The sequence below is a fragment of the Mesocricetus auratus genome, unplaced genomic scaffold (assembly GCF_017639785.1).
Source record: "Mesocricetus auratus isolate SY011 unplaced genomic scaffold, BCM_Maur_2.0 Super-Scaffold_100676, whole genome shotgun sequence".
Lineage (NCBI taxonomy): Eukaryota > Metazoa > Chordata > Mammalia > Rodentia > Cricetidae > Mesocricetus > Mesocricetus auratus.
This window is the reverse complement of record NW_024429266.1, coordinates 96,139,865-96,155,166: the sequence shown is the minus strand read 5'-3', so window position 1 is coordinate 96,155,166 and position 15,302 is coordinate 96,139,865. Positions and strand designations below refer to the sequence as shown.

The window sequence follows — 15,302 nt, the reverse complement described above, 5'->3', positions numbered from 1 at the left end:
AAACTCCATCCAGAAGGATTCCAAGTTCTAGGCCAGCCTCAGCTACCAGAGGAGCAGGAAAAAAAACCTACCCAGACAATAGTTAAAATACAAATGCTTTATTCAATAGTTGCATGTCATCATGGGCCAAGTGGTGGATATCCAGGACCCTGTAAACAGAAGCAAACATTAGATAACCTTTCCTCACCTCCCAGCAAGTGGCAGTCCTTCCCAAGGGGGCCATGTACCCACCAGCAGCAAGGTCAGCGTAATCTCCGAGCCTCTCTTTCTGACTCCAATAGGGTGAGCACATCACCTTCTCGAACAGGGCCTTTGACGTTTCGAATGATGGAACGGCTGGTGTCATCCATAAATTCCACACGCACCTATGGACCCATTAGAAGAGTTAGGTGCTGCTGCTTGCTAGTGGGGAGGAAAGGTGACAGGGACCCAAGGATCACGTAGAGATATCTGTTTGGGGCAAGTGAGTTGGTTCAGCAGTTTTACGAACATGTAGCTTCATTTCCCAGCAGGCACACTGCTGGCTAACAGCTTATAACTTCAGTTCCAGGGGGGAATCTCGACCCCCGTTTATTTTCTGGACACTCTATCAAGTGGTAGAGACATAAAGTGGAACCCTCGACAGGAACCTGGGACAGTTAAAGGGCTTACATCAGAACTTAAGAAGCGGTACATCCGGATTGCTGGAAGGTCTGTGATCCCGGGTGACCCTAGAACACCAAAGTGGTGTGCCTTTTTGCTTCTCTAACAGGCGTTTTCTCAGATTGGCCTTGAATGCCCGCTTCTACTCCAATTCCTAAGATCACAAGTGTGCAATAGCATACCTAATTTTTTGTCTCTCAGTCAGGGTCTCAACTCTGTACCCTAGCCTGACCTTGAACCCGTGATCCTTCTGGAATTACACCACCACTCCAACAAACCCCTTCCCCACCTCCAGTGTTTTGGATTATATCCCTGGGCCTCCCACTTAGACTATGCTAGGCTGGCCCAGAAATAGGCAATCCAGCTACTTTAGTTTCTTCAGTAAGTTACGATGGAAACATAGGTATAAACCAGATCTTTTCTTTCCCCAGGAGAGCAATCAGGGAATCATTAGCCCAGGCTGGCCTCCTAATGACATAAGACACACCCCACCATTCTTGGTTTATGTGGTGCAGGGAACCCAAACCCTGCATGCTAGGCAAGTGCTCTACCAAATGTGCCCCCAATTTTTTCGGAACCAGATCTCACTCATCCTGGAACTCCCAGGGATCTTCCTGTTTTAGACTCCTGACATTTCAGTCTTTTAAAAAAATACAATTTTCAAAGACATTCTCACTAAGATATCCAGGTTGACTAGTCTAAGGATTCAGGCATGCTTGCCTGCCCCTAGCAGAATGCCTTCAGTGCCCTGGTCAGTCCAGGGTTCCAGCGGAGTCTGCACGTAGGTGCAAAGGACCCCTTGCCCACTTACACCCTTTCCTGCGGTCCCCCTGGGGCAGGCAGGGCTTTTCCTGCCTCCCTTTTCTCCTCTGTCCTCTTTTTTCTCTTCCCTTTCTAATAAAACTTCTCACTAAGCTGCGTCTGCCTGGCGTGTTTGTGCCCCGCCTGCCATGGAATTCACAAGGTCCCCACCACGCGCTTTGCCGAAACAGCTACCAAGTTCTGCCACTAGCAGCTTGGATCGGAGGCCACCAAATCCAGTAGTAAGCTGGGTATTCAGGAGGGCTCAGACCCCAGGAAGTCGCCCGGGTGTCCCCATCCGCTCACCTGCGTGCACTGTCCCTGCGAGCCGGTCCTGCCCAGCACTTTGGTTACCTGCGGGAGAGAACGGACAGTTAGACCCGACAGGCCCAGCTTCCTTCCTTCTCCTTCACCCAGGCTTCTAAACGCCCGCAAGTCGCCTCACCCTAGCCAGCTTGATGGGCTGCACGCGACTCGTGTCCATGATGGCGGCGATCTGGCCGGAGAGGAGTCACGTGAGCAGCGGAACGCTTTTATAGCGCGCTCGTGACCACGCCCCGCTCTCCCTCCCCCGCCCACCTCCCCGCTCTCGCGAGGCCGCACGCGCTACCCAGCAGCCCTCGGGGGCACAGTCGTCGCCGACGTCCTTCGGAGCGGAAGCAACAACATGGCGTCTGCCACTCGCATCATCCAGAAGCTGCGGAACTGGGCGTCTGGGGTGCGTGTTCCGGTCCGCTTGGCGCCGGGCAGGAGTTGGGCTCTGCGCTGCCCCGAGTCCTCTCCCGCTCGACATCAGTGGGGAGTGCAGGATCCCTCCGTTTGTGACTCCTGAACGTTTGGGCAGGCGTCCCGGGATTCCCTCGTCCCCACCCACACCTTGGCTTTGGATTGCCGGGCTTTAGCTTCCTCCTGCCCTCCTCCTCTCCCGCCCTGCTCTCTCAGCCCGGGAGTCTCCTCGTCCCCGCGTCTGAGCTTGGAGTCTTGTGGCCGTAGCTTTCTCCTGTTGAGGAGAGTCGAGGGCGAGTTTTTTTTTGAGGTTTCGGAAGGAAACGGAGAGGTCAGGGTAGCTGTAGCTTTTGTCAGCTCCCCGGAGATAGGCGGTTGGAGACGGACGAGAGGGAGGGAGGTAGCTGTGCCTTTTAAGTTAGGGTTCGAGAAGGGAGGAATATGCCAGCACCGGTCAGCAAGCAACTGTTCACGTGTGTGGGAAAGTAAGAATGTCCGTGTTAGGGCAAGCATGTTTAGCATGCTGACCCATATCCAAAGAGGATAAAGGGAGAAAGAGGGAGGCTCTTAAAAGTTCGGTCCTTGGAAAGGCTCGAAAACGTAGCAGTAAAGTTGTATAAGCCGCTGCCCCCCCCCCGGCTGTCTTCTTCCCGACTAGACGCCCCCGCGCACTAACCCAGTCCTGGGGTTCGTACCAGTCTGACCTCTCCTGTCCTCCTCCCCCCACAGCAAGACCTGCAGGCGAAGCTGCAGCTGCGCTACCAGGAGATCGCCAAGCGGTGAGCAGGCCCTGCCTACTGCCAGCCTCACCCCCTTCCCCCCAATTCATCCTGTCGTTCTTCCACCAAAGCTAACTCCGAGGCTGGTCATGGTGGTACAACCTCTAGTCTCAGCACTGAGGAGACAGAGGCAGGCTGATTACCGTCAACTCGAGGCCTACTTGATTTACATGGTGAGACCCTGTCTGAAAAACAAACAAATGAAGAGAACAAACAAAACAGAACAAAAAGAAAACCCGACCTCAAGTTTGTTACTCCTGAACTTTCCTTGGAACATTAGGCAGACATCCTTCTTGTCCGGCTGTGGAAGCAGAGATTTACTCTTAACTTCATTGGATTGCCTTGTAATAGTTAGGCGGTAGATTGCATTATTTGTTGGTATCTCGGGGTAGATTTGCAGTCTTCGTTGTGACTCTACACTTTAAACGTTACATTCTCAAGCTGCTGCTGAGGGGAAATGAGATCCAGGCAGACCGTTACTGCTTCAAGTCCCTTAGGGACCTGCCTTGAGTTTTGAATACATTTATGTATCGAGGAGTCTTTGTCATGTGCTCAGACTTTTGGATGCCGGAGTAAACAAGAAAATTCTCGGTTTGTGGAGTTGGTGGCTTTAGCACTGGCAGGACCACACCTCACTTTGCTGGGTTCAGAATGAGCCCCTCTGTGAAAACTCAGCAGAAGCCTAGGGGAGCACTCAACCTGGCCCCAAACTTGTCATGTAGCCCAGAGTGTACCCTGACACTGATCCTGCTTCTGCCTCAAGTGCAGGAGTTCCAGGAGTGTACCACCATACCAGGGTTATGTGGTGCTGGGAACAGTGTCATGCATGCTAAACACTTTATCAACTGGGTTACAGCTTAAATCCTTACTCATCCTTTTTTCTTAAAAATAGTTTTAGATGTGTGTGCGCGTGTCTGTGTCTGCATGTGTAAATGTTGTGCCTGTATGAGTGTATGTGTATCGTGTGTGCCTGGTACCTGTGGCGTTGAGAAGAGAGCACGAGATCCTCTGGAAGTAGAGTTACAGATGGCTGTGCGTTGTTACCATGTGGGAATCAAATCGTGGTTTTCTGTTAGAGCAACAGTGCTCTACCCACTGAGCCATGTCAACAGCCCTCTGGCCTTATTCCTTCTGTGGATATTGTCTGGGAGGGGGAAGTGTTGCAGGGAAGTAAATGCAGCATGCACCTTCCCACTTTATTCATTTATTTATTCATTCATTCATTTATCTAATTATGTATGTATGTATGTATGTATGTATGTATGTTTTATTGAGACAGGCCTTTATATGTTAGCCCGAGCTAGTCTCTAACTCTGATCTCCTGCCTGCCATATGCTGGGAATGTGTTAGTATTCCTGTCCAGAGGCAGGGTCTTAAGAGTCCTGGTTGACAGCCGGGCGGTGGTGGCGCACGCCTTTAATCCCAGCACTCGGGAGGCAGAGGTGGGCGGATCTCTATGAGTTCGAGACCAGCCTGGACTACCAAGCGAGTTCCAGGACAGCCTCCAAAGCCACAGAGAAACCCTGTCTCGAAAAACCAAAAAAAAAAAAAAAAGAGTCCTGGTTGACTTGGAACAAACACACTTAAATAGCCCAGGTATCCTTGAACTCAATCCTCTAGGGAATTACAGGCCAAGAATTAGCATCTTCTTTAGGATAAGGGCGCCCTCTAGTGATTCATTTGGGTATTGGCCTTAGACTGGTTCTTTTTACTTTGCTGTGTACAGCAGCTTTCACTCTCTTCAGGCAAATTTTAAATTTCAAATACTGTTTATTCTTTTATAACTATAATGGCCATTTTTTCTTTTCAAAATTACTGCATTTATTGTGTGTGTGAGAGTGTGTGTTTGTGTGTGTGTGTGTTTGTGTGTAGGTTAGGGAAAAACTTGTGGGAGTTGTTCTTTTTTCCTCCATTTGGATCCTGGAGATTGAATTTAGTTCGTCAGGCGTGGTTGCAAGCACCTTTACACAATGAGCCGTAATACTGGCTACAATGTAAGACCCTCCCTCTGGAAGGTATTGTAACACATTCCCAGCCAACCCAGCACATGGCAGGCAGGAGATCACAGACACTAGCTCCGGCTAACATAAAAAGACCTGCCCCAATAACAAATAAAAAACAAATAGATAGATTAAATAAGTATTTAAAAAAATCATTAAAAAGGTGCATGCTGCATTTACTTCCCTGCAACGCTTCCCCCTCCCAGACAATATCCACAGAAGGAATAAGGCCAGAGGGCTGTTGACATGGCTCAGTGGGTAGAGCACTGTTGCTCTAACAGAAAACCACGATTTGATTCCCACATGGTAACAACGCACAGCCATCTGTAACTCTACTTCCAGAGGATCTCGTGCTCTCTTCTGAACGCCACAGGTGCCAGACACATCTTGCTTTGTTTTCCTTTAAAAAAAATTATTATTTTGTGTGTGTGTCTGTGTGTCTGTGAACCACATGCATGCAATATCCTGGAGGCTAGAAGGCATTGGATACCCTGGAACTGGAGTTGGGAACAGTTGTGAGCTGGGAGTTGCTCTTGGGTCTTCTGCAAGAACAAGTGCTAACCATTGTGCCATCTCTCCAGCCACACACTGTCGCAGCTCAGGCTGTCCTGGAAGTTGTTATTTGGCCAGGCTTCTCTTGAGCTCTAGACACCCCCTCCTCCTTGGTCATTTGAATAATGAGTCTATACCCAGTGCCCAGCTAGTCTCTCATTTTTTCTTTTCCACTTAATTTAAAGAATGTTTTTGGAAAGAAAAAGAATGTTTTTGGCGGAGTGGTGGTAGCACATGCCTTTAATTCCGTCACTCAGGAGGATCTCTGAGTTTGAGGTGAGCCTGGTCTACATAGTGAGCTCCATGGTAGCTAGGACTGTTACACAGAGAAACTATGTCTTAAAAACAAAAACAAACTTTTTTTTCTTTTGTGTGTGTGTGTGTGTGTGTGTGTGAGAGAGAGAGAGAGAGAGACAGAGACAGAGACAGTTTCTCTATGTAGCCCTGGATATCCTGGAACTTGCCTGTCTCTCCCTTCTGAGTACTGGGATAAAAAGCATGCATCACCATGCCTGGCTAACTTCAGGAAATTTTAAGCTAGGCTTAGTGGTGCAGGCCTTTAATCCTAGGTCTGGATCTCAGAATTTGAGGCCAGCAGTCTTTGTTAACATAGAATTCCAGGACAGCCAGAGACCCTGTCTCAAGAGAAAAAAAAGATGTATTTATGTGTGTACGTGTCTGGGCGTGTGTGTGGGACTGCCTGTGTGAATGCAGAGGCCAGGAGAAGGCAGTGGGTCCCTGGAGTTACAGGCATTTGTGGGATGCCCTGCTTGTTATGTGTGTGCTGGATCTGCACTGCGTTCCTTAAGATTGTATAGCACTCACTCTTAAAAGCTGAGCCACTCTGTAGCCCTTGTTGTTGTTGGTTTTTTATTTTATTTTATTTTTTTTGGTTTTTCGAGACAGGGTTTCTCTGTGGCTTTGGAGGCTGTCCTGGAACTAGCTCTTGTAGACCAGGCTGGTCTCGAACTCACAGAGATCCTCCCGCCTCTGCCTCCCGAGTGCTGGGATTAAAGGTGTGCGCCACCAACGCCCGGCTAGCCCTTGTTTTTTATTTTTGAGACAGTATCACATAGCCCATGCTGACCTGTAACTCATATTGTCTAAAATGACCTTGAGCTGATTCTCTTCTACTTCTCAAGTACACTGACCTCCCTCCCTCCCTCCCTCCCTCCCTCCCTCCCTCCCTCCCTCCCTCCCTCCCTCCCTCCCTCCCTCCCTCCCTCTTTTTCTTTTCTCCAAGACAGGGTTTCTCTGTGGCTTTGGAGGCTGTCCTGGAAGTAGCTCTTATAGACCAGGCTGGTCTTGAACTCAGAGATCCGCCTGCCTCTGCCTCCTGAGAGCTGGGATTAAAGGCGTGTGCCACCATCCCTCGGTGACATGTTTCTTATTTAAAGACTAAAATGGTTTTTTTGTTTTTTTTGGATTTTTGAGACAGGGTTTCTCTGTATTGTTTTGGAACCTGTCCTGGAACTTACTTGGTAGACCAGGCTGTTCTCGAACTCAAAGAAATATGCCTGCCTCTGCCTCCAGAGTGCTGGAATTAAAGGCCGTGTGCCACCAACACCCGGCGTCATTCAAATTTTTAAGAACTTAAAATTGCCAGGGAAAAATACTTTTTGACATGTGGCCAAATAAACAAATAAAACCCCAAACTTTTTATGATCATCCACTCTTTGTCCCAGGAAATTCCGATTTTGTTTGAAGCTCAGTGTTTCCTTTCAAGGCCTTAGATTTCTTGGTAAGCCTAAAGTTTAACCCAAGGCCGGACTGAGCTTTGTTTCATGTAACCCGTTCACTTCCCTCTACAGGGAATTTTGGCAGCAGACCACACAGTGGCAGGAAGTGCAGAGACTTGGACAGGTTCCCAGGGCAAGGTGTTCTTTGAGTAGTAAACCTTTATCCCAATAGGGCTCTTCAAAGGGTTCCTGAGATAATAGGGAGCTCACAAGTTCCATAGCCTGGTCTTGGGGGTGGGGGATGGGGGTGGGGTGAGGGGAGAGCCACTTCAGTTGAGTAATCTGGGGCTGTGGCTCGGTGTTACGAACTGTGATTGCTGGATAAGGGGTGGTCACAGCTTGGCACTCTGAACTGATTTCCTGAACACCTACCTGAAGGTGGAGGGAAGGCCACTGCAAAGCTTAGTCTTGTGTGGGGGATGGGAACATGTCTAGGCTCTCCTTGTCTTGGAAACTTCAGGAAGGGTCCTCTGTAGAGAGAGACTTAGGGCGGCTGGGCTTAAGCATACTTCCTCAGCCTGGCTTTGAAGATGTTTTCATAGAGATAAGTGTCTGCTCCTTGCTTTCCTGTCCCAGACCTACATGTGTAATGTGACTGTGTATGACAAGCCTCTGGCCTACAGCCTTTGTAGGTCCCGATTCTCAGTCTTGAAAATGAGCTGTGGCGTGAGAGCTGCTGAAGGTTTCAATGCCTGCATCTTTTTCCTCAGGACCCAGCCACCTCCTAAGCTCCCTGTGGGCCCCAGTCACAAGCTGTCCAACAATTACTACTGCACTCGTGATGGCCGCCGGGAAGTTGTGCCTCCCTCCGTCATCATGTCTTCACAGAAGGCCCTGGTGTCGGGCAAGCCAGCTGAGAGGTGAGGACCTCTGTCTGCCCTGCCCACAACTCTGCAGCATTCCCTTCTGCCACTGGCCTTTCCTCCCCTGTAGGTGGAAAAAGGTGCTTCCCACAAACCCGTTTTATCAGCTAGGTGTGGTCGGACAGGCATGTGATCCCTGCACTCAGAAGGCTGCAGCAAGAGAATCAGTTCAGGCCAGGGCTGAGAATATAGCTCACTTAGTAAGCCCCTTGCCTTGTAAGCACTGAGACCCGAGTTTGATCCCCAGAATCCACATTAAAAAAAGCAAGGCCTGGTAGTGTGCTTGTAATCCCAGTGTTGGGGAGGTAAAGGCAGACTGAGGCAAGTAAGATGTCTGAGTGGTAAGGTACTTGATGACTTGAGATTGATGGCCTGGGTCCATGTGCTGGAAGCAGAGACTTGATGCCTGCAAATTGTTTTCTGACTTCTACACATGTGCCGTGGCATGCCCCCATCCCCAGTAAATTAATCCAAAAATAACTATGATGATAAAAGAACCCCAAAGTAACCAAGAGAAAAAAAGCCTATTTGGTTCTTGTTCTCAGGTGCTAAATGAGGGTGACAGTAGTATTTCATAAGGTTCATAGAAAGCCATGGTCTGGAATGAGTTTCTGCACTAGATCCAGCAGGCTAAGACAGAACAGACACTTACAAATTAGCTGTTTATCTAGCCTTCTGAGAAACCAGGTGAAAGATCACAGCAGTTCCCTGGCAAACCAGTTTTAGCTGGCAGGATACAAAAGTCCCCTCTGGTTTAGTCTTTGTAAGGAAGGTAACTTTGAACTGACCAGTCTTTGTTTGGCTTCTGCTTCCTTCAGCCCTTTCATGTCTATAAAGCCAACCTCTTCTGCTGTATTTATCAATTTTTGTTTTGATTCAGAGAAAGAGGCGTGAGGATTGGCAATATTTTAGTATATAAGAGCACTTGCTGATCTTGCAGAGGACATGGGTAGGGTTCCCATGGCAGCTCTTAACTTTAACTCCAGATCCAGGGGATCTAATGCCCAATTCTGGCTCTATAGGTACCAAACATTGCAAGTATAGACAAATTACCTATACACATAGACATATCCATACACATAGACACATCCATACACATAGACGTATCCATACACATAGACGTATCCATACACATAGACACATCCATCCAAATAGACATACTGATACACATAGATGTATCCATACACATGGACACATCCATACACATAGACACACCCATACACATGGACACATCCATACACATAGACACACCCATACACATGGACACATCCATACACATGGACACATCCATACACATGGACACACCTATACACATAGACGTATCCATACACATAGACACACCCATACACATAGACACACCCATACACATAGACACACCCATACACATAGACATACTGATACACATAGACACACCTATACACATAGACACACCTATACACATAGACGTATCCATACACATAGACACATCCATACACATGGACACATCCATACACATAGACACACCCATACACATAGACACACCCATACACATAGACACATCCATACACATAGACACACCCATACACATAGACACATCCATACACATAGACACACCCATACACATGGACACATCCATACACATAGACACACCTATACACATAGACACACCTATACACATAGACGTATCCATACACATAGACACATCCATACACATGGACACATCCATACACATGGACACATCCATACACATGGACACACCCATACACATAGACATACTGATACACATAGACACACCTATACACATAGACACACCTATACACATAGACACATCCATACACATAGACACATCCATACACATAGACACACCCATACACATAGACATACTGATACACATAGACACACCTATACACATAGACACACCTATACACATAGACACATCCATACACATAGACACATCCATACACATAGACACACCCATACACATAGACATACTGATACACATAGACACACCTATACACATAGACACACCTATACACATGGACACATCCATACACATAGACACATCCATACACATAGACGTATCCATACACATAGACGTATCCATACACATAGACACATCCATCCAAATAGACATACTGATACACATAGATGTATCCATACACATGGACACATCCATACACATGGACACATCCATACACATGGACACATCCATACACATGGACACACCTATACACATAGACGTATCCATACACATAGACACACCCATACACATAGACACACCCATACACATAGACACACCCATACACATAGACATACTGATACACATAGACACACCTATACACATAGACACACCTATACACATAGACGTATCCATACACATAGACACACCCATACACATAGACACACCCATACACATAGACACACCCATACACATAGACATACTGATACACATAGACACATCCATACACATAGACACATCCATACACATAGACGTATCCATACACATAGACGTATCCATACACATAGACACATCCATACACATAGACGTATCCATACACATAGACACATCCATACACATAGACGTATCCATACACATAGACACATCCATACACATAGACATACTGATACACATAGACACACCTATACACATAGACACACCTATACACATAGACACATCCATACACATAGACACATCCATACACATAGACACACCCATACACATAGACATACTGATACACATAGACACACCTATACACATAGACACACCTATACACATAGACACATCCATACACATAGACATATCCGTACACATAGACATATCCGTACACATAGACATATCCGTACACATAGACACACCCGTACACATAGACATACTGATACACATAGACACACCCATACACATAGACATACCGATACACATAGACACACCTATACATGTAGACATATCCATGCACATGGACACATCCATACACATAGACGTACCCATGCACATAGAACAGAACAATAGAATGAAGCGTTAAGGACAGATGCAGTGGCACACATCTTACATCACGTACTCAGAAGGCAGGGCTGGAGATGGCTACAATTTGGAGGCCAGCCTGGTGTACATACTGAGTTGTAGACCAACCAGGACTCTGTCTCAAGCAAGCAAGCAAACCAACAGACCCAACAAAAGGGGTCTGGAGAGAGGACCCAGTGGTTAAGATTTTGTAACGCTTTTGAGGGAACAGTTCTGTTCTCAGCATCTGTGTAGATGGGCCTGCAACTTGTAGCTCCAGCTCCAGGGGATTCATTGCCCTGCACTGGATCCTACAAGTGTACGAGCTCACACATGAACCCCTCCCCACATGCCTTACATGTTACTGTAAAAAGATGCCGAGATGATGGCTCAGTTGGTGAAGTTCTTGCAGAACCTGATTTTGGCCTAGAGTCTATGGGGGAAAAGATGATTACAAGATTTACATTTGTAATCTCAGCCTCCAAAGCCACAGAGAAACCTTGTCTTGAAAAACTAAAAAAAAAAAAAAAACATTTGTAATCTCAGCATTGTGGTGGCAGAAATAGGTAGATCCCTGGACCTGCTGGCCACTTAGCCTAGGAGATGTTTTGCCTGCAAATAGATCTTTGCATCCCATGCATGCCTGTTAACTATAGAGACCAAAAGAGGGCATCTGGTCCTTTGGAACTGGAATAGAAGCTCCAGCCCCAAGATTTATTTTTTATTATTTTTAATACACGTGTGGTGTAGGTCTGTGCATAAGAGTGCATATCCCCTTGGAGGCATATGTCCTCAGAGCTCCCTGTAGAGTTACAGGTTCTTGTGAGCCACCTCATGCGTGTGTTGGGAACTGAACTTGAGTCTTCTGTAAGGACAGTAAGCTGGATTACTGCTGAGCCATCTCTCAGCCGTAATCCAGCGAGTAAGCCTGTGAGTTGTGCTGACACACACCTTTAATCCCAGTCCTTGGGGGACAGAGGCACGGAGAACTCTGGTTTGAGGCCAGCCTGGTCTACAGAGAGAGTTCCAGGACAGCCAGAGCTACACAGAGAAACCCTGTCTCAAAAAACAAAACAAAACAGCTACAGAGAAACCCTGTCTCAAAAAACAAAACAAAACAAACAAAACCAAAAAGGTTTTACTTTGTGTGTGGCTTGTATATGTGTGTGAGTGGGGAGAAGAAGAGAGGAGACAGAGAGATAGGGTGAATGGTTTACACATTACAGAGTGTGTGGAGGTCAGAGGACAGTTTTTGGGAGTTGATTCTCTCCTTTTCCCTTGTTCAGGCAAGGTTTTGTTTGTGTCTCCTGCTGTGCTGTGTGCTCAAGGCTAGTTGGCCCATGAGCTGGCTCTGCCTCTCATCACTTTGTAGGAGTGTTGGCTTACAGATGTATACCACCATGCACAGCTTTTCATGTGGGGTCTAGGGATCAAATGTAGTTTGTCAGGCTTGCACAGCAAACACTTTTACCCACTGAGCCACCTCCCAGCCAACAGCCTGTTTATTATTTTCTTTTGCTTTTTGAGACAGAGTTTGCATGTAGTCCAGGTTGGCTTTCTATTTACTATGTGTCTGAGAACTTGAATTCATAATTCCCTTACCTCCAGCTCCCAAATGCTGACAGGGATGTGCTACTACACTTGGTTTATGTGATGCTGGGGGTTGAACCCAGGGCTTTTGGCATGCAAGATAAACACTGTAGTTGTTCAGGCCATGAGGCTGGATGTCTCAGTTGGTCTTCAGTATAGGTAGGAATCTTGAAGTAGGCTCTAAATCCAGACTTGCTAATGAGAGTGCAAGCAGGTAGAGAGAGCTTCCCTTTTCCGTGTCCTCATACAGGCTGCCAGCAGAAGGTGTGGTGCACGTTAAAGGTGGGTTGTCCCACCTCTAAAGATCTGGATTAAAGGGTTATCTTCCCACATCAATGATCCAGGTTAGAAGTGTTAGAAGTGGGTCTTCTCGCTTCAAATGATTTCATTAAGAAAAACCCCTCACAGGTGTGTCCAGTCATAGCATTTTTCTCCATGCCCAGTCTTCATATTTTTAAGAGCTGGGTAGTAATGACACACATTGCTATTTTGCCTTGGTTGTCCTTGAACTCTTGGACTCAGGGGATCTAATCTAGTTGTTTGCTTTGACTCTTTTTAAGTAGTTGGTACTATAGGTGCATGTCACTTACGTACTACCCTCTCCCCCTCGTATTTTTAGATAAGGTCTTTCTATGTAGCCCAGTCTGGTTTTTTTTTTCCCCCCAAGACAGGGTTTCTCTGTGTAACAGTCTTGGCTGTTCTGGAACTCACTTTGTAGACCAGTCTGGTCTGATCTTAAGTGCTGGGATTGTCTGTTTACATGTCATACTCTGCTCCAGCACCTCAAGGGCTAGCCTTATGTCACTAGTACTGTGGCTGTGCACACCTGCTATGGAGTGTTTGTGTGGTACCTTCTCCCTGAGAGAGAACAGTGGATGACCATTACCCAGTGAATGAACGTAAAGACATGACAGCTCCTAGGTATGGGTCAGGAGGTTTTGATGTAGATATGAGGGAGAATGCAGCCAGAGGCATCTGGAAAGGTACAACAGAACATGGCCGGAACAGACTGGGCCACGAGAGGAGGAGAAGAGAAGGGACCTGGACCAGAGAGGGAGGCAGATCCAGTGGAGCCAGGAGACTGCTTGGCATAACCGGCTGGGTTGTGTTGGAAAGGAAAGCTGGGAGAAGGGAAGTGAAGCTCAGGGGCTGGAGAGGCTTAGGATGGGGGTGGGGTGGGGGGGTGAGAGCGTGGGGGTGAGAAATGAGGAGTCTAGGGAGCCTGGCCCCAGAGGGGCTTTGATATGTTAGTAGGCACCTCAGTTAGCCATTGTCACAGGTTTCTTTGGGACCTAACACAGTATCCTGCTCTGGAGTTTGTCCACTGGGGTGGGAGGATTCCAGCTGTTCAAGGCTGGGCTATGGGCTGGCAGTCAGGGCAGGTGGACTGAAGCTTTTCATGGTCCCTGCCAGTTCAGGGACTTCACTGGGGAGGGATTGGGCATTCTGAGATACATTCCCTCTGCACTGCATATCCAGAAAGCCCAGCCGGTGTGCTAGTGGCAGGGTGGGCATGACCACCTTTACAAATGAGGGAAATAAGGGCTAGAAAGGCCAAGTACCAGGTGGGTTTCTGAGAGTTTGAGGGCAGCCTGGTCTTCAGAGTGAGTTCCAAGACAGCCAGGCTGTTACACAGAGAAACCGTATCACGACAAACAAAGCAGCAACAACAACAAAAGAAAGATCAAGTAACTGCAGCACTTAAGGTCCTTCCCCATTGCTAATACAGAGACCACAGCCAGAGAGTGCAGAGTGGAACTTTGAGTCCTGTATGGGATGCCTTCATTACACCCCTCCCCCAGGGCTCAGGGCACGGCAGAAGGGGAGAGGCTGGAAGATTGGAAGAGCTAGTAGGCATGCAGGACACCAGGGAAACAGTGCTTTACAGACACAGCAGATGACATACAGTGACCTCACAGAGTCTGTGGCAACATGCACAGGTTCAAGCCAGATGGGGGCCCAGCACTGGGAGGGGAGGTAGACATGAGCTCCACTCTTAACCCAGAGCTTGTGTCCAGTGGACAGCTGCTTGCCAAGGAAACTACACTCAAGGGTAGGTGGCCAACACAAAACAAACTTAGTGGCGCTTTTGGAGGTTTTGTCTCAGAGTGCTTTGTTTGGGCATTTACAGGTATTTTGCTATGTATTATGGTTTCCAATCTTGGATTTTATCTGTGTGTACATGTGTTTTTCTTTTGATTTGATTGTTTTTCTTTGCCAGTTTTATATAGAGAAAGAAAGCATGGAGTTGGATTGGTGGGGGAGGTAGAGAGAATCTGGGAGGAGATGAGACAGATCAGAATATATTGTGTAGAAAAAATTATTTTCAATAAAAAATGAAAAGGAAAACAACAACTAATAAACAGAAAGCTCCCTCCCCAGTGTTCTCTGCAGACCTGGCTCTAACTGGGTTTGTCTTTTTCTTGCAGCTCAGCTGTGGCTGCCCCTGAGAAGAAGGCAGTGACGCCTGCTCCTCCAATGAAGAGGTGGGAGCTGTCCAAAGACCAGCCATACCTGTGACACTGCCCCAAGCTGCTTTGCCCGGTCCTCAGGGCCACCTGACTGCTTTTCCTCCTTGGATTTCCTGGGGAGAGTGTGACCTAATTTATAACAAATACACAGAGCTCACATTA

The 15,302-nt window shown here is 47.4% G+C and overlaps 2 protein-coding genes across 2 annotated transcripts; one reads left to right on the top strand and one right to left on the bottom strand.

The window, feature by feature from the left end:
* Nucleotides 1–82: 82 nt before the first annotated feature.
* On the bottom strand, nt 83–2,023 carry Rps28 (ribosomal protein S28). Its single transcript, XM_005081315.4, has 4 exons — nt 1,889–2,023; nt 1,750–1,797; nt 232–365; nt 83–149 (listed from the first exon to the last, which is right to left on the bottom strand). The coding sequence occupies exons 1-3, from the start codon at nt 1,925–1,927 to the stop codon at nt 243–245; spliced, it is 210 nt and encodes a 69-aa protein (XP_005081372.1). The 5' UTR covers nt 1,928–2,023; the 3' UTR covers nt 83–149; nt 232–242.
* Ndufa7 (NADH:ubiquinone oxidoreductase subunit A7) lies at nt 2,019–15,302 on the top strand. The gene is made up of 4 exons (XM_005081314.4): nt 2,019–2,161; nt 2,899–2,948; nt 7,950–8,099; nt 15,099–15,302. The coding sequence occupies exons 1-4, from the start codon at nt 2,111–2,113 to the stop codon at nt 15,187–15,189; spliced, it is 342 nt and encodes a 113-aa protein (XP_005081371.1). The 5' UTR covers nt 2,019–2,110; the 3' UTR covers nt 15,190–15,302.